The sequence below is a fragment of the Phalacrocorax carbo genome, chromosome 6, assembly GCF_963921805.1.
Source record: "Phalacrocorax carbo chromosome 6, bPhaCar2.1, whole genome shotgun sequence".
Classification (NCBI taxonomy): Eukaryota; Metazoa; Chordata; class Aves; order Suliformes; family Phalacrocoracidae; genus Phalacrocorax; species Phalacrocorax carbo.
Window position 1 is genome coordinate 30,005,275 of NC_087518.1, and position 24,360 is coordinate 30,029,634.

At 40.3% G+C, this 24,360-nt stretch overlaps 1 protein-coding gene across 4 annotated transcripts in view; it reads right to left on the reverse strand.

Moving 5' to 3' along the window:
* Positions 1 to 1,649: 1,649 nt before the first annotated feature.
* SWT1 (SWT1 RNA endoribonuclease homolog) overlaps positions 1,650 to 24,360 on the reverse strand; it is a 40,860-nt gene continuing 18,149 nt past the window's right edge. For 3 of the 4 annotated variants that reach the window (XM_064454373.1, XM_064454374.1, XM_064454376.1), the window contains 6 exons: positions 23,923 to 24,068; positions 22,342 to 22,550; positions 20,551 to 20,679; positions 10,799 to 10,865; positions 9,822 to 9,886; positions 1,650 to 1,900 (listed from right to left, as the gene is read on the reverse strand). In XM_064454373.1, the coding sequence (XP_064310443.1) occupies positions 1,795 to 1,900; positions 9,822 to 9,886; positions 10,799 to 10,865; positions 20,551 to 20,679; positions 22,342 to 22,550; positions 23,923 to 24,068 (722 nt within the window). In that variant the 3' untranslated portion in view covers positions 1,650 to 1,794. The remainder of the gene's footprint in view (positions 1,901 to 9,821; positions 9,887 to 10,798; positions 10,866 to 20,550; positions 20,680 to 22,341; positions 22,551 to 23,922; positions 24,069 to 24,360) is intronic. The other variant, XM_064454377.1, reaches the window with a different exon arrangement.

A 24,360-nucleotide genomic window follows, 5' to 3' on the forward strand; every position in this document is an offset into this window, starting at 1 on the left:
AGGGGGTGAAGTGCCACCTACCCCTCCCACCTGCCCTCTGAGAGTTGCCCTCTGGAAACAGGTGTAAAGCAGCCAGCACCTGCCTCTTGGAGCACTCCTGGGAGGCCAATCTCCCTGAGACAACCCCTGCAGGCTGCAGTGTACTAGAAGCTCTGTGCAAGCTGAAGTGTGGTGCTCCAGAGGTGAGCTGAGAAAGTGAACGTGACAAAAAACGTGCATAACACTGTGCTGCAAAGACCCACCCAGTCCTGTTCTAAGGAACCCGAGGTGCTTATTGAGCTGTGCTCCCCAGCAGTCCGCAGATGATTCTGCCTGTGCACTGGTGTAGGAAAACCTCAGCCCAAAGAAGTGTACTGACCGTTCTGAGCTGTGACGCTGGGCGCGTTTCACCAGGGAGCAGCAGCGTGAGAAGACAAAGTAGTTGTCTTAACTGTGCAGGTCAGCTGTCTTCCCCTAAAGCATATCAAAGGTAGATGCGAGCTCAGCCAGATGGACATCATGTGCCGAAGCTGATATAGCTTCTGAGCCAGACGATATCAATTGCCAACATAAGCTTATTTGAGCATAATGTACTTGTTCTGCAGCTGTGGGATAACAACATGGCTGGAAGTAGCCCTTAATCTGAGTTCTGCTCCAACAGTAACTACCTGCCCCCCCGCTCCCAGGTGCCTGCAGGCAAGAGGCACAGTAAGCTTCCAGCCACAGCAGTCAGGCAAAGTGAAGACAGAGCTAGTCAAAGAAACAGCCGCATAGAATTAACTGCCATTTAATGTACCAATAAGTTAGATTTTTTACAATAAAAAGATTTTACAAAAACATCTAGAAGTTACTCTCAAAATAAATGCTTGCAGGACTGCCAGGCCTCTCATCTCTGTACAACTACATACATAGAAGAGGTAGCTTGCAAGACCACAGCAGTGTTCAAAATGGCTTTTAAAAAGTTTCATGGACGTAAAAGCAGTTTTGGAAAGCAACATTCAAACATGTATTGTCACCTGGAGAGCAGAGATGAGACGAGTCACAGAATAGAAGCCACAGAAGTAAAACCTCTCCTGCCTTTGCAAGAGGTCATGGCAAAAGAGAAGGCTGAGGAGTTTTCCGAAAGGAAGTTTCTAGCAGGTTGCTGCTGTGTGACAATTAAGGAGGTGTTTTAACAAAGGAAAAACATCCCTTTCTTCTGAAAAGAGGTCCAAGGTGGTGTTGGTTGGTTGGTTTGTGGTTTGGTTTTTTTTAAACGATGGACATCATCTGCTGCTGCCCCCGTTCTCTATCCTCTCACTGTACAGGGTAAGTGCATTGCATCCACACTTCAGTCCTTCACATCTGGAGGGGTAGCAAGCATCACAGCGATCTGGCTCTGCATTTTTCAGTCCTTTCAAGACCCTCAGCTGTCACAATATCGTCTTTTTTTCTCTCAAGTATCAGCAAAACAGATGCCTTACATGGGTTTTGCTATACAGCCATAACATAGCTCCTAACACAACCATTTGGAATTCAGAACAGCGCCCAGCACACCTGCTGGGCACCAAACTGCCTGCGTCCGCCCCGAGCCCCTCACTTGAGCCAGAAAATCTGTTAGCTTGCGATTCTTAGCAGAAATTCTGACATTTAATGTACATGTGTAACTAGCTGGGTTTTCCCTTTAACTCAAATACCAAAGAGCACCTTCAAGAAAAAAAGAAGGCAGATTTTTGGTTCCTCGAGTACTTCCCTCACACATGCCAGAGGAGTTGTTAGACTTTCTTTGGACAAGGAAAACACGGTGGCCGAGCACCGCAGCTCCGGGACCGAGCGTCACAGCCAGCCCCTGTTCTTGGCTTCCGTGTGCACTGACACGTGACACTGCTTGATGGTGTGCTCCAGCTGGGCCAGCTGGCAACATCCAACTTCTAACCTTCCCCTGGGAAAGACAAGATACAAGGGTTATCAGGACACAATGGACCCACTTCACAGACAGACATCTGACCGTGTATTTCTTCGAAAGAAAATTCAAAGGGATTCTAATAGCGCCCTTTAACCCTGTCAGAAGCAGAGAATACTCAGTATCCCTGGAAATCCAAACATATTTTTATAGCAAAAGATCAAGTTGTTATAGAGAAGGTGTCCTGGTTTCAGCTGGGATAGAGTTAAATTTCTTTGTAGTAGCTAGTATGGGGCTGTGTTCTGGCTTTGTGCTGGAAACAGTGGTGATAATGCGGAGATGTTTTAGTTGTTGCTAAGTAGCACTTAACACTGGTCAAGGACTTTTTCAGCTCCCCATGCTCTGCTGGGCACACAAGAAGCTGGGAGGGGGCACAGCCAGGACAGCTGACCCAAACTGGCCAACGGGATATTCCATACCATATGACATCATGCTCAGTATATAAAGCTGGGGAACAAGGAAGGGGGGTGATGTTTGGTGTGATGGTGTTTGTCTCCCCAAGTAACCGTTACGTGTGATGGAGCCCTGCTTTCCCGGAGATGGCTGAACAACTGCCTGCCCATGGGAAGTGAATGAATTCCTTGTTTTGCTTTGCTTCCTCGTGCAGCTTTTGCTTTACCTGTTAAACTGTCTTTATCTCAAACCATGAGTTGCCTCATTTCTGCTCTTCCAATTCTCTCCCCCGTCCCACCCAGGGGGGAGTGAGCGAGCGGCTGCGCAGTGCTTGGTTGCTGATTGGGGCTAAACCACGACAGCAGGCTATCCATTGCTGTATCCTATACACCTGTAAAGGTGCATCCTGACACCTTTAACAAGGAGCAATCCCAGAGCAAGTGTTAGTTCAGTCTCCTCAACCCAAAACTGAGCCTTCAACTAATATATAAAACATTACTGGTTTTTACTGACAGTGTTTAAGCTGCAAGTCAATTATACATTTCCTATAGGTGCATGTGTTGCAGATAGAAACAAGCTCTATCCACAGTTACAACGTGGTTGGAGACCGATTTTAAGGCTCTGGGATAACCTGATTTCAAGCTGCAGCGAGTGCTGTTCCTCTCGCAGTTGCCTGACACCTGTCATTTTTCTGATAACCTGTGGAGTGTCACCAGAGACAACATTTTACAACCTTATGCTCCTACAAGTTAAATATTGCTTAAATCAGTTCCTCATAAAGGGACTTAGGGTCCCATAGTCAATACAGAACACATGCACGGAGAAAAAAAGTACTAAGAGAAATGTATTTTTGGAAACAAACCACCTAAGCATGCGTTTACTGTAACCACAGGGATTCCCGTTCTGGACCGTGTGGCAGGCTGGCAAATTGTGTTGAACGCTTAAATAGCGGCCGCTCTAGTTCAACACACAAAAAAATGTTTCACAATTTCAATGTTCTTCCAAAAGACAGCAAAAAAAAGCTTCCACCCCTCAGAGCGCTTTAAGAACTGTTGGCAAAACAACTCGATCCAGGATGTCATTTCCCCATGTCCAGTTTCATAAAAACCAGGTGCAGACACTGAACAGCTGCAGGTCTGCTGCATTTTTATTTCTTCATCCCATTGGACCTGCACAGTTTGCCTTTCTTCCAGTGGTAAAATTGCCAAAATACCTGCTTCTGTTTTTCTATTTGAACATGGAATTAGATGGTAAAATTGGTTAAATGGCAAAGAGCAAGAAAAAAAAAAATCCTCATTTCTACGCTTAAGCCAGAGGATTTTGCAAAAATATTTGCTATGGCCTTTGGGGGCGGGGGGGGGGGGGGGGGGGGGGGGGAGGGAGGGAGGTGGAAAATCAACCACGGGTAAGGCAGCTGAATTCTAAGAGTTTAAAAAAAATGACCTCAGGCATACGTAAAGATTGTTATTTTAAACAATTAGCACAGATTTTTATGTTCCCGCCCCTAGCACTGCGCAGCCCTCCTGCACCCCAGCGGTGCTGACGAAATAGTGACCGCTTTACACGTTACCCTGGGTGACTCCTGCAAGCGCTCCTCTGGTGTTTGCCAACCAAACCTATCCTCTGAGGAGGAGCAACTACTAGGAATTTTGTTGCTTTCCTACTAGGAAAGCAGCCACAAAGCTTGAAACCAGTTGTCCTGACTCAAAATACCATTTCATACCATTTTTAACTAAAAAGGCACAAGGCGGAAGACAAACTGTGCAGCTGTGATGGGTATGGCCAAGAAGGCAATTTCCGTAAAACCCAAGAAGTAGCAGTGACATTTGCTCTAAAGCTGCTAAAATCAAGGGGTTTGTACAAACACCTTAAAACAGCCAAACCACAACTCAGTAAAAAGGCACATTTTTTCCTGAAAAGAGCTGCTTTTTACTTTCCATTGTATTAAGTAGTTTAAAAAAACAAACAAACAAAAAACAAAAACAAAACCGGCATCAAAAGGTGACATTACAGCTTTCTTGGCAGAATGGGGATTTTGGAAGGTTCAACTCAGACCATCTTCCATGTGTTTATATAGAATGTATTTACACACAAAATAAATTGCCTGACTACACTGATTTATCATTCAGACTTTTGTTTTAAAAGAGGCATCTAAACCTGATTAAACAGAAAACATTCTTTAACTTTGGTTTTCCAAAAGATACTTTCTAAACAGATGGTTGAAGAGGCACTCCTCAAAAAAACAGGAAAAAAAGCAAGGTTAAGGCACACAAGTACAGCCTGAGGGCTCCCAGAGCAGCCTCGGAAACAGGTTTTGTTACTATGCTGAGCACAACTTAGACACTTTATTTTCTTCATCGATGCAGATCTATATCCAACAGCCAGATTTGTTGTTTGTCCTTTTTTTTTTTTTTCCACTTGATCAACTTATTTTAATATAAATATTTTTTAATACAATTTGAACTAAGGGATGCTTTTAAAACAATACACACCATACCCTCCCGGTATTTTTTTGTCTCACAAGTAACGCAAGTTTGGCAGATCAGCCTGATGAATTCTCTCACAAAGAACAGTAAACGTGTAGCATTTCTCCGGCCATAACCTATAATGCTGGCACAGCTACACCAACAAAAGAACACCCACCCTCCTGAGGAACGAGCTCCATTCATCAGCTATGAACTGTGCCTCGACTCAGTTTCAAGGCTGGCAAGCGAGGCGCTCCTGGGCAGGCAGTAGGAAGCACACAGTGTACTTACTCGGGCTGCCAGCCCAGCCTGCGTACAGAACGAGAGCGAACACTGGGACACCTCAGCAGTTCAAGTTATAAACACAGATTATAGAATAGAATCATGGAATCATTACGGTTGGAAAAGACCTCTGAGATCAAGTCCAACCATCGACCCAACACTCCCAGGTCTCCTAAACCATGTCCTGAAGTGCCACATCTACATGTTTGTTGAGCACCACCAGGGATGGAGACTCCACCACCTCTCTGGGCAGCCCCTCTTCCAATGCCTGACAGCTCTTTCAGTGAAGACATTTTTCCTAATATCCAGTCTAACCCTCCCTGACACAACTTGAGTCCATTTCCTCTTGTCCTATCACTAGTAACTTGGGAGAAGGGACCAACACCCACCTCGCTACAGTAACCTCCTTTCAGGTAGTTGTAGAGGGCAATAAGGTCTCCCCTCAGCCTCCTCTTCTCCAGGCTAAACAACCCCAGCTCCCTCAACCTCTCCTCATAAGACCTGCTCTCCACACCCTTCACCAGCTTCGTTGCCCTTCTCTGGACACACTCCAGCAACTCAGTGTCCTTCTTGTCCTGAGGGGCCCAAAACTGAACACAGTACTTGAGGTGTGGCCTCACCAGTGCTGAGTACAGGAGCGCGATCACTGCCCTGCTCCTGCTGGCCACACTGTTCCCGATACAAGCCAGGATGCTGTTGGCCTTCTTGGCCAACTGGGCACACTGCTGGCTCATGTTCAGCATGAACATGAATGGTCTCTGCAGCTGTGAGCACGTTGACAGTTTTCAAGAAGAGCTCTTAAAAACTAGTGCAGGAAAATATCTTGGCTGAGACATGAGTATTTCATTACCCTTATCTCAATTATAATTTTCCCTAGATCATTCTAGTCGCTGCTGAGTAACAGTTAAAATGGTAACTGGTATACTACATGCAGACTTTTAGACCCAAAAAGAGTGCAATAGATAATTCAAATGTAGGTACTACACCAAGTAGAAATAACAATAAACAGGTCAAGAGAGCTTGTTTCTGCACTCTCAAAAACACAAAAGTGATATGGGATTGCAGATAACTTCCAGTGAAACATGTGACACCGGTGTGGGAGACCCAGCTGTGCCACGCTGGCAGAAAGGGATGTCTGGGGCACTGAAAAGGACCGTCAAGAAACAGGAAAAGCGAGGAGGTTTGCAAATGATGCAGTTAACACTCCCTGAGGGTACCCGCCAGGCAGTCCTTCGCTCCGTCACCACAGACTGTGCCTCGGGACAATACACTAAACCGTTGCTCTGACCAGACCACACGTGAAATCCCGCCCCGCGGTCGGTAGGACGAGGGCAGGCACAGGGTGCTCTCCCTGCTGAGCAGGGGAACGTTTGGCCGGATGGACCTAGCACACTGGTATCACCGTGTCTGTGCCCAATCCAGACCCAAGGCATGAGCATCTTCCCAACCCCTGCCTAACGCAGCCACCTCCACCTCCTTTGGCAGTTTACTGGAAGGTAGATGCAAGCAGGTGAAAGAGCAAGAGCAGCAGTGTGAACATAATGCACAGCTTTCAGGTGTGCTACTTAAGATGCCCAGGCCTCCAAACAATGTATTTTCTTAGTTTAGACAAGATCATAGGCTTGCACAACAAAGCCTGAATAATTCTTTCTACCGCTTACCCTTTCCATCCGATTGTTGTTTAGTAAGTGATACAAATGGTTCACCACTCAACAGTGAAAACTCAAAAGTCTTAGAAAGCATTAAATGAGTAACTTTAAGTCTCCACATGAGCTCCTTGCCACAAAAAATGCAGTGATGTCTCTGAAACTCTTCTTGCAATCCAGCCACCCCACTGCCCTCCAGAACACTTGAGTGAGAAGGGAGGGAGGGAGGAAGAAGCAATAGCTTTACCTAAATCTCCCTTAATCTACTTAATAATTCTGCTGAAGCAGCTCAGGATTGTGACATGTTCCCATTATTCAGAAGGGAAAAACCTCATTCCAATTAAGTAAGATTCACCAGGCTAGGATTTTTGTAAGCCCGCTTATCATGTCTGAAGACTCTGTACCAAGGAAGAAATTCGTGGCCAGGCCTGCCCTTTGCTACCTTTGTATAATCCCCTCTCCCGCCTCACAGGCCACCGCCTCGCCCCTAGCAGTGACGTTAGCTGTGACAGATCTGACCTGGTACAGCGCACGGGTTTTGTCTTGTTACAGGGCTTGGCTGTCACCACATCTCAGCTCTACCAACGTAAGGACAGGGGACGTGCAGAAGCAATGGGGCAGGGGGGTGTAACCCCACCAGGAAAGGTCAACACTGCTCAGATCTAGGAGGGGAAAACTGGAATCTGCCAGGCAACTAGCAGGCAAGTTCAGAAAATAGTATTAATTTAAAAAAAAAATCACATTATGAGTTTCTGATGGAAAAGCACCTTATTTTGTGAATTTGTTGAAGATGTAAAAAATTTTACAGTGAATCTCTGGGGCAGGGCCAGTCTTTTTGTTCTACTTAAACCCTAAAGATCTGGAGCCTAGTCCTTGGACAGCACTTCCTAAATGCTACTGATACCAAAGCCTGCGTTACCACTTAGGGACATGAAAGCAGGGAGAATCATGCACAGAGCTTTGGCTACTTAGCTCTAAGTAGTCCTTGTCCTTCTCCAGATAAGAAGAAACCCTTTGGATCAAAATTTCAAGAGTATCTTTGGTGTATCCTGAAAAAGGAAGAGTCAGGGTGCAAATATTCCAGACAGGTATTTCTCTCCCAAAGAATTCAGAGGCAAAACCCAAAGAATTCTGAAGTAAAAATGTTTGCTCATAATTCAAGTAAGGGGAAACACTTTATTTGGCGTATTTCTGCCAAAGCACAAGTGATTCAGCCTGCATTAAAGCAGTGTCCTTTCCTGTGCCTTTCCTCTCAGAACATCTCTTTTTAATTGAGTGCTTTTAAAACCTCATTTAGCAGCTCTGCTTTATTGGGTGGAGTCATATTTTGTTTCACTTCTGTAACAAAGAGTTCCAGTGCTGTAATAACTGAGAATAACAATTAGACCTAAGTAGTAGTTTGAAAATCCATTGATTGAATTTAGAGCAACAGGTTTCTTTGCTTTATATGTTTTCAAAGGACATAACTTATACCTAACAGAAGTGTCACCCTCACCTGGTACTGCTAACCCAGAAAATGAAAGTTCTGGCAAGAATGTTTTTTTGGTCATGAAATCCACTGCAGCACACAAAATTCACAACAGTGATCCAAGTTTTGGGGCTTTCTGATAAAGTACAGACCTAGCGACACCTTTCAAACATCAAGAAACTGCCGTTCCCTTGCGCCCTTAGCACAACACAGGAGGCTGTACATAAGCTGGAGGTTTTATACAGACAATGACCCACAGATGTTTGGAAACACAAGAACTACAGAAGTGCTGGTCACCAACTCAAGCCAATTATGCTTCCAAACTACCTTTCTCTACTGATACGTAGATTGAATCTCTCTCTCCCTGCATAACTTTTCTCCCCAACCTAGTGACCTGGGCAAATTCACAGAATATTTAGGAAATCAGCATCAATCCAGGCAAAGGAAGAGATCTTTAGAATAATTTTCCTACTCAGATTAAAATAATCTGGAAGTCTTTTACACAGCTGATGAAACCACACTTTATAACCTGGCAAGTTACAGCTAATTCATATCCATGTAACAGGAATATCAAAGAACATATTTACCTGTCTTTAACTACTTAATATTTATTAAAAATAATTATGGCATTTTTAAAACCTCACAGAACCCAGATTTACAAGCCCTCAATTACACAGATTCAGAAAGAAACCTTTTATGAGCCAGAAAATTTACACTGAAGAACTGTAAGGCTCACATGACACTCATTTTTAGATTAATGTTTTCAGGGCCTTTAACTCAGCTGTACGACAGAACATTTATTTGCCTATCACCGAACTGTAAAAAAGCCTCCTAAAATGGAAACAGCACTTGGAATCTTGTGTTTGTTTCTTGCTTTTTTACTAACTGTACTTACAAATGGCTTAGTAACGTACAATGGCTTAATTTATGGCCTTAATAACAATGGCCACAATGTAGCGCAGCAGCTGCCGATGAGCCCAGTTTTCATGGTACAGTTCAATTTCATGAATCGCCTTGAGAATCGCAGGGTTTTTTCCTCTGCTGATTTAAGCCAAGTTCTCATAAAAATGAATTCTCTTACACGAAATACCTCGCCCAAACAGAATTTCAGTTATAATCAAATTCAGTTGAACACAGCCTCATGTTCTGACCTGCTTTCCAATGAACGCTGGCCTATCCTGGCTCTGCCTGCCACTAAGCCATGAATGTAAAACTGGTGGAAGAAAGAAGGACCAATGTCTCACCTCAAACAGCTGAAAATCACTATGTAGTTGCTAATGGCTCATCTCTAATTCAACTTCTGTCCTCTCCTACTATGTTGTAATAGTAGGTCATTAAAAAAAAGAAGTGGGGGGGGAAGAAGACATCTCCACTCACTTTTGAACTCACATTCAAAAATCATGTAGATGTGGTACTTCAGGGCATGGTTTAGGAGGCGCATGGGGGTGTTGGGTTGACGGTCGGACTTGACGATCCTAGAGGTCTTTTCCAACCTTAATGATTCTGTGATTCATCTTCCCTGTGCCAGTTCTTCAATGGTTATTTTTTATTTATGCAAATTATTTCCCTTATGGTACTTTGGTTAACACAGTAGATACTAAAATGCTGCCTCAAAACCCATCTGATGTGGTCAGTAATTGCCTTACCGATATATCTCGTGTGAAACACACTCATAAAGCTCCTCAGCAGTGAATTTTATACTGTTATTTATCTAAAACAAAGAACAAAGAATTAACACAGTAATTTACCAAGCATCACATATCGATTAAAATTATACAGCCAGTACAACAGATATGGCTAATGTATTACATAACAGGCTCTCAAGTTGAGACAGTACATAAAAACACCACACTATGTATTATATAATCATATGCTACAAATTTACAGTCATGACTGTATATAATGGGAGCGATAGCTATCACTCCAGCTCCCTTTTCTAGCAATTTCTGCACAAATCTAAGAGACCTTAAATAATTTTACCTCCCCTTTTAATCTACCCTATAGTTCTATAGCAAACTAAATAAGTTCCAACTCACCTTAATTCCATAAATAGTCACCCTGTAAGTACAGGCCCCAAAACCCAAATATATATTTCTATACAGGAGAGGACTGCAACTCTGAAATACGTAATATACTAAAAATAGCTCTTATCCTACTGCAAATATTCATTTCAATTTCTCTTCTTAAAAATCTTTCAGCACAAATGAGTTAAAACTTCATGGCTAACTGGTAATTTCAATGTATCTTTTTTTCTCTCTGAATGCAGCCAGCATTTACCACAGAACCACCTAGCACCATGTACTCTTCTTAAAATTACTAGGTCAAGGATGTGTTGGTGACTTCAGCTTCAAGAGTTTTTGCTCTCTACAGCGAGACATTCACAACAAACGAGCACTCAGGAAGGCACACTAGCAACTCAAATACCGGTAGAGATTTTAATAACTTTTGGTAGGTGCCAACTAAAAGTGTATTTTTATGTCCAATGCCTGACAAATACGAGCAAATCTTTAAAATTCTAGCTTAGTGGAAGCACAATGATGAGACAGCTAACCTCATAACTACTTTAAATGAAAAAACTCTGTCAGATAGCACTTCTGTTAAGACATTAAAGAAAACTTCATACCTCGTTGCTTATGAGGAAGTTATAGAGGGTCCAAATATCTTGGAAACTACTGGTTGGCATCAAAACTCTGAGAAAGAAAAGTTTGGGGATTTTGTTAAGCAAGTATAAAAGGACTCTATGGAAGAGTTAAAAAAAGTCAGAAGCGCTTCATGAAAAAAAAGTCTAACTACTGCCTTTAAACAAAAAGAAAATTTTGATCTTTGAAGAATTTTCCCTTCCCCCATCCCTTTCCACTCCCCTAAAAGAATTAAATGAGCTTATTATTTCTGTAAGGACTTTCTGTGAAGGTTTTTTCTAATTAAAAATTCAACCAATGTTTTTATGAGCAATTTCTCTACATAGACAGGAAAAGAACCAGCAATAATTAAAAGCCGTTTGTTTCACATAAGCCAAGCCTGCTGTATGAATGCAGAGCAACAGAAGAGTGACATGCAATACAAAACTTTCCCACACTAGCTCAAGCTTTAGCTCATTCCCTCCAGTATTCTAACGTACAGCTCAAATGCTACAATTTACATACCACTTTTGCTACTTCTACTAACAACCAATTCCCAGCCAATACTGCAAAATGAAAACAGGGTTTGACAGCTGAAGAGAGGTGTCTTTATGAAGAACCTAGTGTCACATGAAGAACTGGGATTGTATTCAGCCACGACTGCACAGCACACGACACGCTGCATCATTTCAGTCTTTTCCAAAGCCTTAGTCCTTGTTCACCACGTCACAACCAGAGCCACCACCCGCAGAAGAAAGCATCAGCTTTGGTCTCTCTGGAAGGTGTTGGGAAGGTCTGAGAGATGTTACACCCTTTTCCACAAGGCTCCTAAAATGATCCAGTAAGGAAGCCATTCTCTCAAAAATGAATTCTCCTAATCTATTTAAGCATATCTAATGCAGTTATACCTCACTGGAACTTCATTTGCATTCACTAGGAAAAAACGGAACCCTCTCACACATACCCAAATGCACGTTAAAATCTATGTTACATGCCATATAACACTTTACATACACTATGAAATACTGATAAAAGTCTGCCTTATGTCAAGTTTCAAGTATGTAAATAATGATTACGAAAATGACTGGAGTTGGAAAATAATGAAAAAATATCTTCTTTTTGAGAGCTCGATTTCCTTTCCCATGGGAAAATGCCCAAATTCTCCCCTCCCTCCCATTGCAAGCTGTAAGCTTTTATAAATGAATTAATTAGGAATGGAAAAAACCCAGAAAACTAACAGAAGTAGTCCAAAACCCCAGTTAAAAAAGACACTATATTTTAAACAGGCTGGAAGACTGACATGCCACAGGATTTATCATAACTAGCAAGTCCACTGCTTACTTTCATCATGATTTTACATAGGAATTCTCACTGTTACAAAAATTAGTCACACATTCTTTCCCCCTTCGTAAGAAGATGCACCCAGAATTTTTTCCTTAAACTAAAACAGTCAACTAAAAGCCAGCAAGAGAACCAACTGGCTAGTTTTCCTAAAAATACCTCGAAGCCTTCAACTGCTACCTCAGTGAGAAAGCAATTGGCTTTGACAGTGTAAAACCCCGGCAGCGACAATTTGGCAAACATCCTTGGAAACGCTGGGAAGCTGGCAGCTCAGACAGTGCTGCAGCTAAGATTCCCACCAACCAGCTCCGTGCTGCCATCAGGCAGCAACCCTGCCTGCGTGGGACGATGCATCAGCTTCAGCTATCGCATCAGTCATCTGCAATATAAATAAATGAGTATACCCAAGCCTGGGAAAGCGTGATTTCTATTGCTGCTGATTTTTGTACTGTTCTGCCTTCTGTTTAATGCAAAAAGGAGGAAAGCTTGCATGTTTGTTTTCACAAAACAGAATGCAAAACCATACAACACACAATACGTAAGATGATAGTAGTAACTTCACCTGAAGGCCATTACATATTGCCACACAATATGTTGGGGCAAAATACACTCATCAATTTTCTATTTTTCCTGCTGTGCCAAGAACCCATATGGAAGGGCGTAGGATAAGTAACACTGCTGCCACAGCTGAGCTGCAGGTGGGAAACACAGCCAGGTAAGTTTTCTGTAGGAAGGATGGGGGGGGTGGGGTAGGCAGGGCAGAGAGAGACCTGTATTAATTAGGGGCTCCTGGATTCTGTGGGAGAAAAATGTATGTATGAGCTATGAAAAGGTGAAGGAAGAGACTGAAAACAGACTGGAAGGCAGGATTAAATGGTGCTGCTTTTCCCTCTGACTATACGGCACCTCCGCACAGCTATTTCTCTTTGTCTGACTTTGAACTTCCCAGGGAAGAGAAGCATCTAGAAACTAAGTGTAGCCTTGCTAAGAATGATGGAGTAAAACTTGAAGAAAACCAGTTTGAAAGTAATTTTCGAAGCAATATTAGACTGTAATGCCAAGATCATTTTTAGACCCCTGGTTTTGCAGATCTTTAATTGTACTGTGAGTGAGTATGAAAGCAGCCAACATTTCTTTTCCCTTCACAAACGTAACACCATGAAATCACCAGCATCACCTACGCTGTATTTAATCTTTTCTCACTGATGGGAGCACTTTTCAACCATTACGAGATAATGTGAGCCTTGACGCTAGTTGGGATACTGCAGTTATTCCACTGATGTTTCCCAGACTAAGTACTCAGGCACTCGCCACTCTTCATATTAATTTCTCGTCAGGACATCAAATTGGAAAATATACTTATTTTTGTACTGGTGACAAAAGCTTACTAGCCAACGGTACTGGTTTAGCTCACTCTAAGTTACCAGACCCCAGGTGGATGTACAAACCGGCTCTGCTTCCAGTTCTTTGGAAAAATAAAACAAAAACAAATTAAAATGTCTAAATAAGCAAAGCATACAAGTAACTTAATGTTAAATCCTGTCATTTATTTTATGGCGTTTGCTTGGACTACGACAACAATTGCTTCTGGGTTTATAACATGAAATCAGAAGTCTGACATTTGGCTCAATGCTTTACAATATCTTCAGATAAAAGATAGTTGCTGTTTAAAAGATATTTGTTTTCAAGGAAGAACCATTGCTACACACAGAGCGCTGAAAAGAAGCTGGTGAAAGAAGAGCTTGCACAGTAACTTCCCCCACAAATTCTTAACAGGTCAGCATTCATAAAACATGCTTATTGCTGTTTTCAACTAGATGGGAACTAGAATACTAGCTCCCGTCTTAGAATATACTTTTCTGTAGAAAACTGTAACACATTCCTGTCTGCAGGGCGACAATTTCACACCACTGCTGCTGCCTACTGGTTTTAATCAGTTTATGTTCATTTCAGCTCCTGTAGCCACCATTCTGTGTTACAGAAAACAGACATTTTTAAGAGAATATGTATGCTGGGAAATCTGGACATGTTTGTATGCACATCGGCTCTGCACCTACTAGATCATTAGATCGAGTCGATCTTGTTTTCAAAGTTTCTCAGTGAAAAAGTCTGCCTCAGCTATAGAAGTATATCTAGAGAACACCTTCTTAATACATGAAGCAAACACTCTTCTAACAAGCAATCCAAATCTCAGTACTGTGATCACTGCCATATTAAACCACTGCTTTTTCTTCTCTCTCAACATCAAATGTATTTCAAAAGCAGAGGGTGGAAAGCCACTGCGCAGCAACTTTGCCTTTACTACCAGCACAGTCACACAAAACCAAACGACAAATGGGCCCACATTATGTACTTCCGTTTTTAATTAATCCAAACCTCATGCTCGAGCAGGTGTTGGCAAGGATGCTGGGTGACATGAGAGTTGGATTGCCACTAAAATGGAGTTTGTTGATCAAGCTGAAAACTATAGTCTGGTTCTGTGCAGTTTTTTGAAAATCTTTAGTACATGAGGTAGAGAACAGCACATCATAGGAAGATACAAGAAGTGGCTGTGGGTAACAGCTATAAAACAGAGGCAGAAGAAAAAAAGGAGAGAATCAGACTTAATGCTATCTCAAAAGCAACAGGGCTTCCCAAACCACTCAGAACGTTTCTTTACATACTGTCCTGTCACTCATCTGATGCCAAGTGCGTAAGATACAATAATAAAAAATGGAAATGGATGGGAAATAGCTCAGGATGTGGTTCCTCACTTGTGCATAGAGAAGACCTGGAAAGAAGCAAAGCCTATCTGGAAAGGATCAGAAAATTAACTTATCAAACAGAAGGGAAAAAACCAACCACCCACAAAACAATCTGGCAGTGAAAGCAGGTCAGTCTGCCAGCTGCTCAAACACACTAAAATTCTGGGCAATGACAAGTAAAGAATATGGATTAAAGTCATATGAGACTACGTGGTAATCACTCTCAACTCTGGCCAAACCTCCGTATCTCGGTATTTGCTGCCCTGAGGCATTCCTCTTCAACAGTTCTACGTAAGTGCCTGTGGCCTAAGACTGATATGACTGTCATAAAGCATTAACCAATTCAATAAATCCATGTGGTTAATCAAAAAGGCATATGACTTAATTGCATAAAAGTCAACTTAACCCATCAAAAGCCCTGTTTAACCTCACTGTCAGAAGATCAGGGAAGCAAAAAAAGACGAGAAATGGAAAAACAAAACTTCTATGCAGCTTATGAACAATTCCTCATTACACCACACTGCAATAAGGGACTCAAACTAGTGTTACAATCATCAACACATGCCAGAGTTTTGTTCAACATCAACCTATTGGGCAATTAAGGATATTTTCCCCCAAAATAAAGTCAAGCTCATGCTTTCTTCTACTGTGGAGGTTCTTCAGATGTCAGATCCTAGGGCCACTTTGTCTAAAAGCTTTTCCCTAGCTTTACAAGGTCAGAAAGGATTGTGGCTTTTACAACACCAATTCATTTATTTATACTTTTCTGCCTTTTAGACTGGCTTAAAGGCAACAAGGCTTAAGCAGCTGCCAGAGGATCACCTTTGCCCTGTACCTTACTAAGCACTAATTTCAGCTATATTTGACAGAGGCAGAGGTCCTGAAACTTTTTAATTTCTTACAGCTCTCATTAAAATAGGCAAAATGGTAAAGGAGAACTTGGACCCTGGCAGCAGAGAAGGCTCTAGGTTAAGTTCAAATGTAATAGGAGATGGCAAAGAATCCATGTAGGAAAGGAAACACTATGATTAGGAGGAAACCTTTTGTCCGATACTGTACATTTTTACCTACATCAGACATGGTAATTGCACTAAAGGATACAATACTACAGAAAAATTAGTTTCAGGAGTGTTATCACTGATATAAAGTGGTTTTTTAATTTAGTAACCAAGGGGATGATTCTGTGTTACTGTGGGATGTTCCTACATAAAATACCTCTCCGCAAGATGCCTTACGGCTCATCCAGCCATAATCCTGCTCTCAGATGGGCCAATCTGACTACGCATGGTCAAAATGCTCCATGGAGTTCATCCCAAAACATTTGATTCTGTGATCAGTTCAGATACAGTAACACTTTGCTCCACTACTGAGGTGGTGTTAATATTTTTAATATACAATATATATGAATCCTCATCTAAATCAGTGCTTTCCAAACAAAGAAAGTCACTGGGAATTTGTGAGAAACTCTGTTTAGATAATAGATTAGAAAAGCAGAATTTAGGTTACTTACTGCAGTAGGTAACAGATAAATATTTTTACAGCTGACACTCTATTAGTATAAATATGTATGAGTATTGTATCTAAGAGCATATGGTGTAAATTGTGAGTGATTTTAAAGTTGGCAGATGAAAAAATCAAGTATTTCTTAGCGAACAGATAAAAAAAAAATCAAACTAGAAACTACTTTACCAATTCACCGAAGATTAGACTTACTTTTTCTTTTCTGTTAACAAGGATTTCTTATCTAAAAGTAACTTGGGCAGGAAACATGAAGGTGTAAAATTCCCTAGGGGTGCATATAAACCTTTGAATCAGAAGTTTATTCAGCCAAGGGAAAACATTGGCTAACGCAAACCCCTACAGATACACTTAAAACGTGGCTGCTGACGCCTTAGAAAGGGTAAGAAAGCTGTCTGTATCTAGTATTCCAATCAGTACATCAATGGGAAGTTTTAACAGCAACAAGACACAAAATATGTTTCAGATGACCAATCATGAAAGCCTACAAGTACTTCCAATCTTCTGCTGGTATTGGTGCACACATTAATTTCAACAGGTTAAAAGAGAAACACATCCTGCCCGCAGGAAGTGGAGAGAAGTTATGATGTAACTTGGGTATAGAGTCAAATATATCTCAAGAATACATCCCCACCAGCAGCGATACCTTGCAAGGCATTCTACACTTGTTAGAACAAGATCTGTAAGAGGTAATTATCTGTGATAAGTACTTAAACCTCTCTTCTCTCCAAAGATGAAGGGCCCAAACATCTTCCAGCAGATTTAGTGGAAGGATTTCTACCAGTGATAAAAGATTTGGCACTAACTTGAAAACCCAAAGTTGCAGAAATACTTCTGTTGCCTCAAAGAGCTATTTGAAAACCAATTGTTTTAAGGATTTTTGAAGATAATTGATTTATTTTAAAGATTTCATTTAAGAGGCCTTAATTAGGTCCCCTAGTTAACTGGTTCCAAATAATACCTAATGCAAATAATACACAACAAAAACACAAGTGTAAACCACCACCGAAAACAGTCAGAAATATTATTAAACCCAAAATTATTTAAGAATATGTCATGGTTTTACAATTTGACTTGAAGTATGAATTTCAGGGGTTTAATAATCTTTGTTCATTGCTAGTCAAGGTAATATACACCAATACATATATAACAGCCTCTGCTGTCAAAAGTGGAAAATAGGTATTTCATGCTCACTTTTTAAGTGCATAAATCTCAAGAACATGCTGATACAACAATGGCTGCAAGGTTCAGCTATATTTGATGAGACTACTAACTCATACTTGTTTAAATACATTCCTGTTGCCAAAAGAAGTAGGTAGGTTATGAACAGTTGCTAACCATACCAGTTACTGTCTTCATTTTAGAGCTGAAGTACTGTAGAACATTGATGGCACGCAGTAGTTTGCGGTATAAATGCCATTCTGCTACCAGTGTTGTTAAGAGGAAGAAGTAAAGATAAAATTAAAAATCTGTATGGTATGGCAAAAGTTACAAAAATAGCGTCTGATGAAAAAAGCTGCTAGTAAGACCTCTTCCATGAAACAGCTCTTTCCCTCACCCCACCTCACCCCATTTTAATATCTCTATTTGCCATAAACACATTCTGGTAATCAAACCTACAGAACTGTAGTAGTGCCACGAGCATAGTGTTTTCTTTATGAGAAAGGGTATCACTACCCACATTTACCTCAAGAAGTGTGATCGTGTGTTTCTGATTGTTTTTAACGATCTGAAAATCCTGACTTTTAATGCAGTTGAACTTTCAATATAACTTATTTGTAAAAATTCCAAACTTCCACAAGACAGTTTCTCTCTTCTTTGTTCTGGACAGCAAGGAATAGAAGGTAACACAGAAAACACTTGTATTTTACCACTAAAAGCTGTATTACCTCCAAATATTCAAGCTAGAACTTTGTCACTACTTTTTCTCCAGATGTCTCCTTTCTGCAGTCACACCACTAGATTAACTATAAGTCACTGACAGGAATTTTTTCAAAAAAATCAAGAAAAATAAATATATTTTAAGTTCAGTTTTAGAAAGGCTGAGCAACCGAGGAAAAATAAGCCTCCCTCTCACTTTTGAAAACTTCGGACTTTGTTTTAATACTCTGTAATATATATAAACCTACAATGATTCATAAATATGGCTTCTGACTGTTTGACTCAGACTCACAAGTCTCAAACTTAAATACCTATATTCAAGACTAAAACAGAAGATTAGATGCGAGTCCTCTGAATTTCTTGGTCCACGATGCCCCCTACTGCAAATCTCCAGAACAAACTCACACCAGGCATTTCTAAAAGCAACCTTGCAAGAAAATTACTCCACTCTGAGAATCATTCTAGATGTATAAATATGTATTTTGGTTTAGTGGTAGAAAAGAAAATTTTAGAAAGTATGACAGGGATTTTTAAATCCATTTCATTAAATGTTATTAAGTGTCATGGTAATCACATGGAACAGAAAATAGCCTCTCCATCTCAAAGTCAAGTGACAGAATCCTGTTTATCTTTGCTCCAGGTATTCTAATGGCTCTAATCAAGAAAGTACATCTTTTGTAGAATAGATTTCTCCACTATAACATTAGAACTTTATATTTTTACAGAGCTCTCCCATAATGGGAAATAGGGGAGATAAGTAGCTTTCACTGAAAGAAATTTAAAAAATGGTTTTTTGTTATAGCCACATGAAGTTTTAATGAAACACCTCAGTAACACAGAAATAACAACCTTGAAGCACCACATACCCATTAAATCTTGCCAACCACATATATAAACCAATACCACAAGATTTCTTGCAAGAACTTTAGGACTGGAATGAAAAGAACCAAGTTTAGCGGTAACCTGCTCTATTAAGCTACTTCCTTTAGAGAAAAAACTGACTACTAAAACCCCAACTAAAATCAATTTTCAGTTGGGAGTACTAAACCAAATAATCAGCAGTGAAAATGAATCAATTACCACCAAGCTATTCTAGCTCACATTTCTACCCATATTTTTGTTTCTACCTTCATAATATTTAGACCATTTATCTTTGAAAGACAACAGATCTTTGAATGGATTTGTCCCACTATCAGTGTGCTGTACAGAAGAAAATCAGCCTTTAACAGGCTGTAATACTACGGATGCAGGGATGGATCTTTTATGCTTGTGTGAAAACGCTATTTCACCCTGAAGCTTGTTTGGGACTTACAGAATATCTATTTTATTGAAACATTTTAATTAAAGAAATATTCTTGTTGCTTTTTTTTCCATTCTGGTCAAAAGAACTTATTTGGGAGCAGTAACAAGTGAAGCAAATGTTTGCATATTCCTATCATAATTTTTATTGGGAAAAAAAACCAAAACCAAAAACCAAAAAAACACTCTAGCAGTTATGGGTGAAAACTATCTCAGGTTCCAAATGACAGAGCTCCAGATCCCCGGCTTCAGACTTTTGAAGGGCCTTGGCAGGTCAGACCTCACACTTCACAGATGGGATAACCATGTGTCCATACCTGGCAGGACTGCTGTGATAGCTATAGCATAATGACCGTGATCCTTCAAAGATTGTGATGAGCACCGCTAAGTACTCATAATGCAAGTTTAAAAGCTCACTACTATGGCAGAATAATAGAAAGAACACTTCTTGAAAAAAAATTATATGCTTATTAGATAATCTCTAATAAGCTGTAACAGCCTACAATAGAAGTGTAATGCCTCAACATTTACTTAAAAGGCAGACTGTTAATGTAGAGGGCAAGCCCAATCATTTGGATGCATCTATTTCACAGTTTTCTAACCTATTTGCATTGCTACTATGCAAAAAAAAAAGTATGCGAAGTGGTGGTGTTTTCCCAAATCAAATAGCTCCAGCCGCTCAGATTCATGGCCTGTAACTCTTCAGGATGCTCATGGCAGTTACGGGAACTTTAGCCACAATTACAAACCAGTTCCTACAAACACTCTTTAAAGTCAATGGGAAACTGAGGAACTCCACAAGTGTAACAGTGACAATGTAAAGCATTCTTCTGTAGCTTGATACCAAGAATTTTACTGCAAATCATGTAACTAAGGACACAAACTGTAGTCTGGCATCAAAAGATTTTGGTGACTTTTATGACTTTAAGTGGCTGTTACTATCACTAGCTTTTATGACTGGCTTAAATACTTACCTACTAATTCCTTCACGGATATCATTCACAGCTGCCAACAGTTTCTGCAGACCTAAAAAAGCTTCTTCAAATGAAGACTTCGCAGTGAAAGTTACTGCATTGGGGCCCAACTTTTGGAAAATTTCAATACTAATATTAAAAAGAAAGAAAGAAAAGACATTGAAAAGCAGTTAATAAAAATCCTCAACATTCAAAGAAACCCAGTATCTATTGCATGCATTGTACTTTGACTATTAAAAACCAAGGTCAAGTGTAAATCTATGCTAAAACCATGTTATCTATAATAGCCTTAGAATAAATAGTAGAAAGATCATGCCCTAAAATTGTACTTCTCTGTTTAAAATTTCCTTTGGCGACTGTATTGTGTAACTGTTTTACCTTTGACTTAACTAGATTTATCATTAAACTTTGAGAATGAAACGGTCTCTACATGTATGACCTGAGTACACCCGAGTCAGACTCTCTTAGAAGAGAACTGTTAGGTTAAAGAAGCGAAGTAAAGTGCATTCCATCCATTTTCCAAGCAGCTTCATCCTCCAGATTTATTGGAATGGGCTTGATTCCTTCCCTGCAATGGTCACGTTGGGAGGATGAGCTGTAGCACACTCATGAGGAACTATCCCCACAGGTGCAATGTTAGTGTTTTCTTGACATCAGCAAGAGCGTGAATTGACCTTTGGTTCTAAACTTCTATCCTCTTTTCACAGCATGACCCTTAACAGGTGGTGAGAGCCAACAGTTCAGTTGCATTTTCATTATAAACTCGTATGCCTGAAAGAGTTTTTCCCTGATGTCTATACAAAACTTTCAAATTCACAATGACTATCCCAGAAAGAGGACTGTTAAGTGAGAGACTGTTCTCTGGCCCAGATCCTCAGCTGACCTGAACAGCACACCAAGCCACCTCCAGTTCAGATTAATTTGCACTGGTGTGCCCAGAGGACTTACACCGGTGCATAGCTCCATAGTACACTCAAATGCTAGTGTGGAAATGGCATTGGTAGAGTTATTATCACTGTTTATTCAGGCAAATCCTTACCAGACCACCAAAATTGGAGTTCCTTTGTGCTTGACATAACTCAGTGTCCCTCCTTTGAAAAGATTTCAGATTAAGACTAAATAAAGAAAGCACAGTATCTGTTCAGATTTTGTGATAGCATCCAAAAGCATGGCATCTCAGTGATTTTTAAGGAGATTTGTCAGAAATAACCAAAATACCAGCAATGGTAAAATATCTAGATGGAAGAGGGTTTAGTTTCATGCAGTTTTGAGTGTAGATGAGAAAGGAAATTCATCACTAGATTCTGCATTTGGATTTTATAGAGTGAAGGATTTTGCTTAACAAGAAAACTTATTTCAAACTGACTAAAGTTTTAAAAAAAATAGTACATGATTTCGCATAAGGTAGTATACCTCCACAGGATTTGGGAAAAATAGCCACAAGAAAACTTAGAGCTTGAACACCTCTTTTTTTTGTGGATAAAGATAAGATTTCCATGGAAGTCTCATATCTGTGGCTCTTGCAGGTTTTCAACACCATTCTCTAAGGTGACTTATTTCAGCCACTGTCCAGAAAAAGAGCAGCAGACTAGACAGATCACTGACTGCATCCACATAACAATCTGTATGCTCCTAACTTCTTTGACAAGGTGTGTAATATTTTTTGTCAGTTTTGATTACTTACTAATAGCTTCTTTAAAATAGAAAAGAAAAAGGCAATTTCTAATGCGTGTTTGTTTGAAAGTTATGTAAGGTTCTGCAGAAGTTCTCGATTTCTTTAGCACACTGTACCTGTACAAGTTTATTGTATTCCATACAGCTTCAAGGACTGACCAGATCTCCTGGTGCCTGTTTTCTTTAGCTACATGAAAGCTTGGATGTGACTTTTTTTCTTCACAGTTTTGAAGATTTGGTGTCATTGCTTCCATTTTTTCACATGCAGCATTTTCTGAAAGAACCATGATGTCTTCTGATAAATCCTGCTCACTGTCTGACCTCACCTTATAAAACAGTTTGGCAAACAAATAATGAGTGTATTTCATTCCTAACTTAAGAAAACTTGAACACGTCTACTTTTTTTTTTTTTAAAAGCAACACTCAAAAAAGCAAGGCAGACCTCTTCTAGTGTTAGTCATCTTCATTATAGTCTCTGCATCTAAAGCATCTGTCTTTCACCAGGTCTTTCTTCTATATGTATATATTGATATTTCTACAGATAGGAAACAGAAGCAAAGGGCAGTCCTGTGCCAAAGCTTGCCAAGCGTGGTAAGCTAGTATAAACGAGAACTGCTTCTTACTCTTACTCCCTATCCTATGACTGATGGTACATTTTCCTCTGCAACAGCACAATGTATCCATCTACTCATTTGGTAAGCTGGTTCAGAAAATTTGTCCAGGTTAAACTAAAACTGATCTGGCACAACCTACTCTGTATAAGGGCAGTTCTTTGTGAAGTCAAACACCTGTCAGGACAAGGACAACAGGAAACAAGTTTTCAGACAAAGCCTGCGTCTTACGGCAGCACTGTTCACTGAACTGCAGACTGAAGTGGCTGCCTGCAATGCACACAGAAGCTACAGAGCTGCAGACAATCAAGACTCCCCAGATCATCCTTCCTCTCCCTGACCACCTTCTTCCCTTCCCCTTCAGCCTTTTCCAAAACTGAAAAGAACTTTTTACAGATACTCTGACCTGTATTCTTTCTCATATATAAAAATATGTCAAGCCATCCATACTCATTATTCCATTTGTTATGCCATTACATGTCGAACTAACAGTAACCACAAACCAAGACACTGACATTTCTTCCACAGCAACTAAGAGATGAGCTACAAGTAAAGACATGCTCCTCAGAAGATATCAGGATGCCCCCCATTAACTATCACAAAGCATATGATACAAGTGAGTCCTTTCTTCATGTGTAGCAGCACAGCTACCAAGACAATAAAAGCTGAAACAACACGCCTAGAAGTAGTAGTATTAGATCAACCTCAGACGTCAAAACAATTTTAATTTTAAACTTAATCTTTAAGGCCATTTTCCATTAGCTACAAATACAATAGAAAACTAAGGCATTTTTCCCAAAAGCCACTAAATAATGTTTTTCAGTCACCCTCCCGATACCAACGCATTTATATTGGGGGGGTGGGGGGGGACGCAAGTCTGCCAAGCATATACATAAAGGCAGATATTTGCTACATGAAAGTTAAATTTGGGGGTCTATTAATTTTGAAAACACTCTAGCAACAATATTTCCTGCAATAATTTGTTGAAATTATTGGAATAAATCAGAAATCTAAGCCAGGTTTGTAACATGACCCTGGAGAAACTTCAAGATGATGTTCGGTGAACCAATACTAAAGCTCCCCTTACCTCTGTAAGTGTTTGGTATAGCTTATTCACTTCAGCGTAAGCCCGGGGAAGTACACCATTATAGTCTGACCTTGAACTGAAAGCATGGAGTAATTTTTTGGATTCCTGGAGCAAGATACCCGCTGTTGAGGGGTCAACTGTTTTACCTGATATTTAGACAGTAATATGGGAAATAGGAAAAAAAGTATTAGATGTTAGGAGTTATCAATCTTAGGAGGCAAATTTAATACGCAAGTATCTGGATTAACTGAAGCACATAAAAAGCCTTGAAAATGGTTCAGAAGCATTAGATAAAACAGTCTCAAGACAAACGTGTGCAAGGTTAAGATTTCTCACTTCTTAATCAGGTCTTCCAAATTTATCCCAGGATCTGGCAAGAGGATCAAATAGCATATCTAAAATAATTCTGCAGAACAGCAATATCCCAAAAGAGGTATA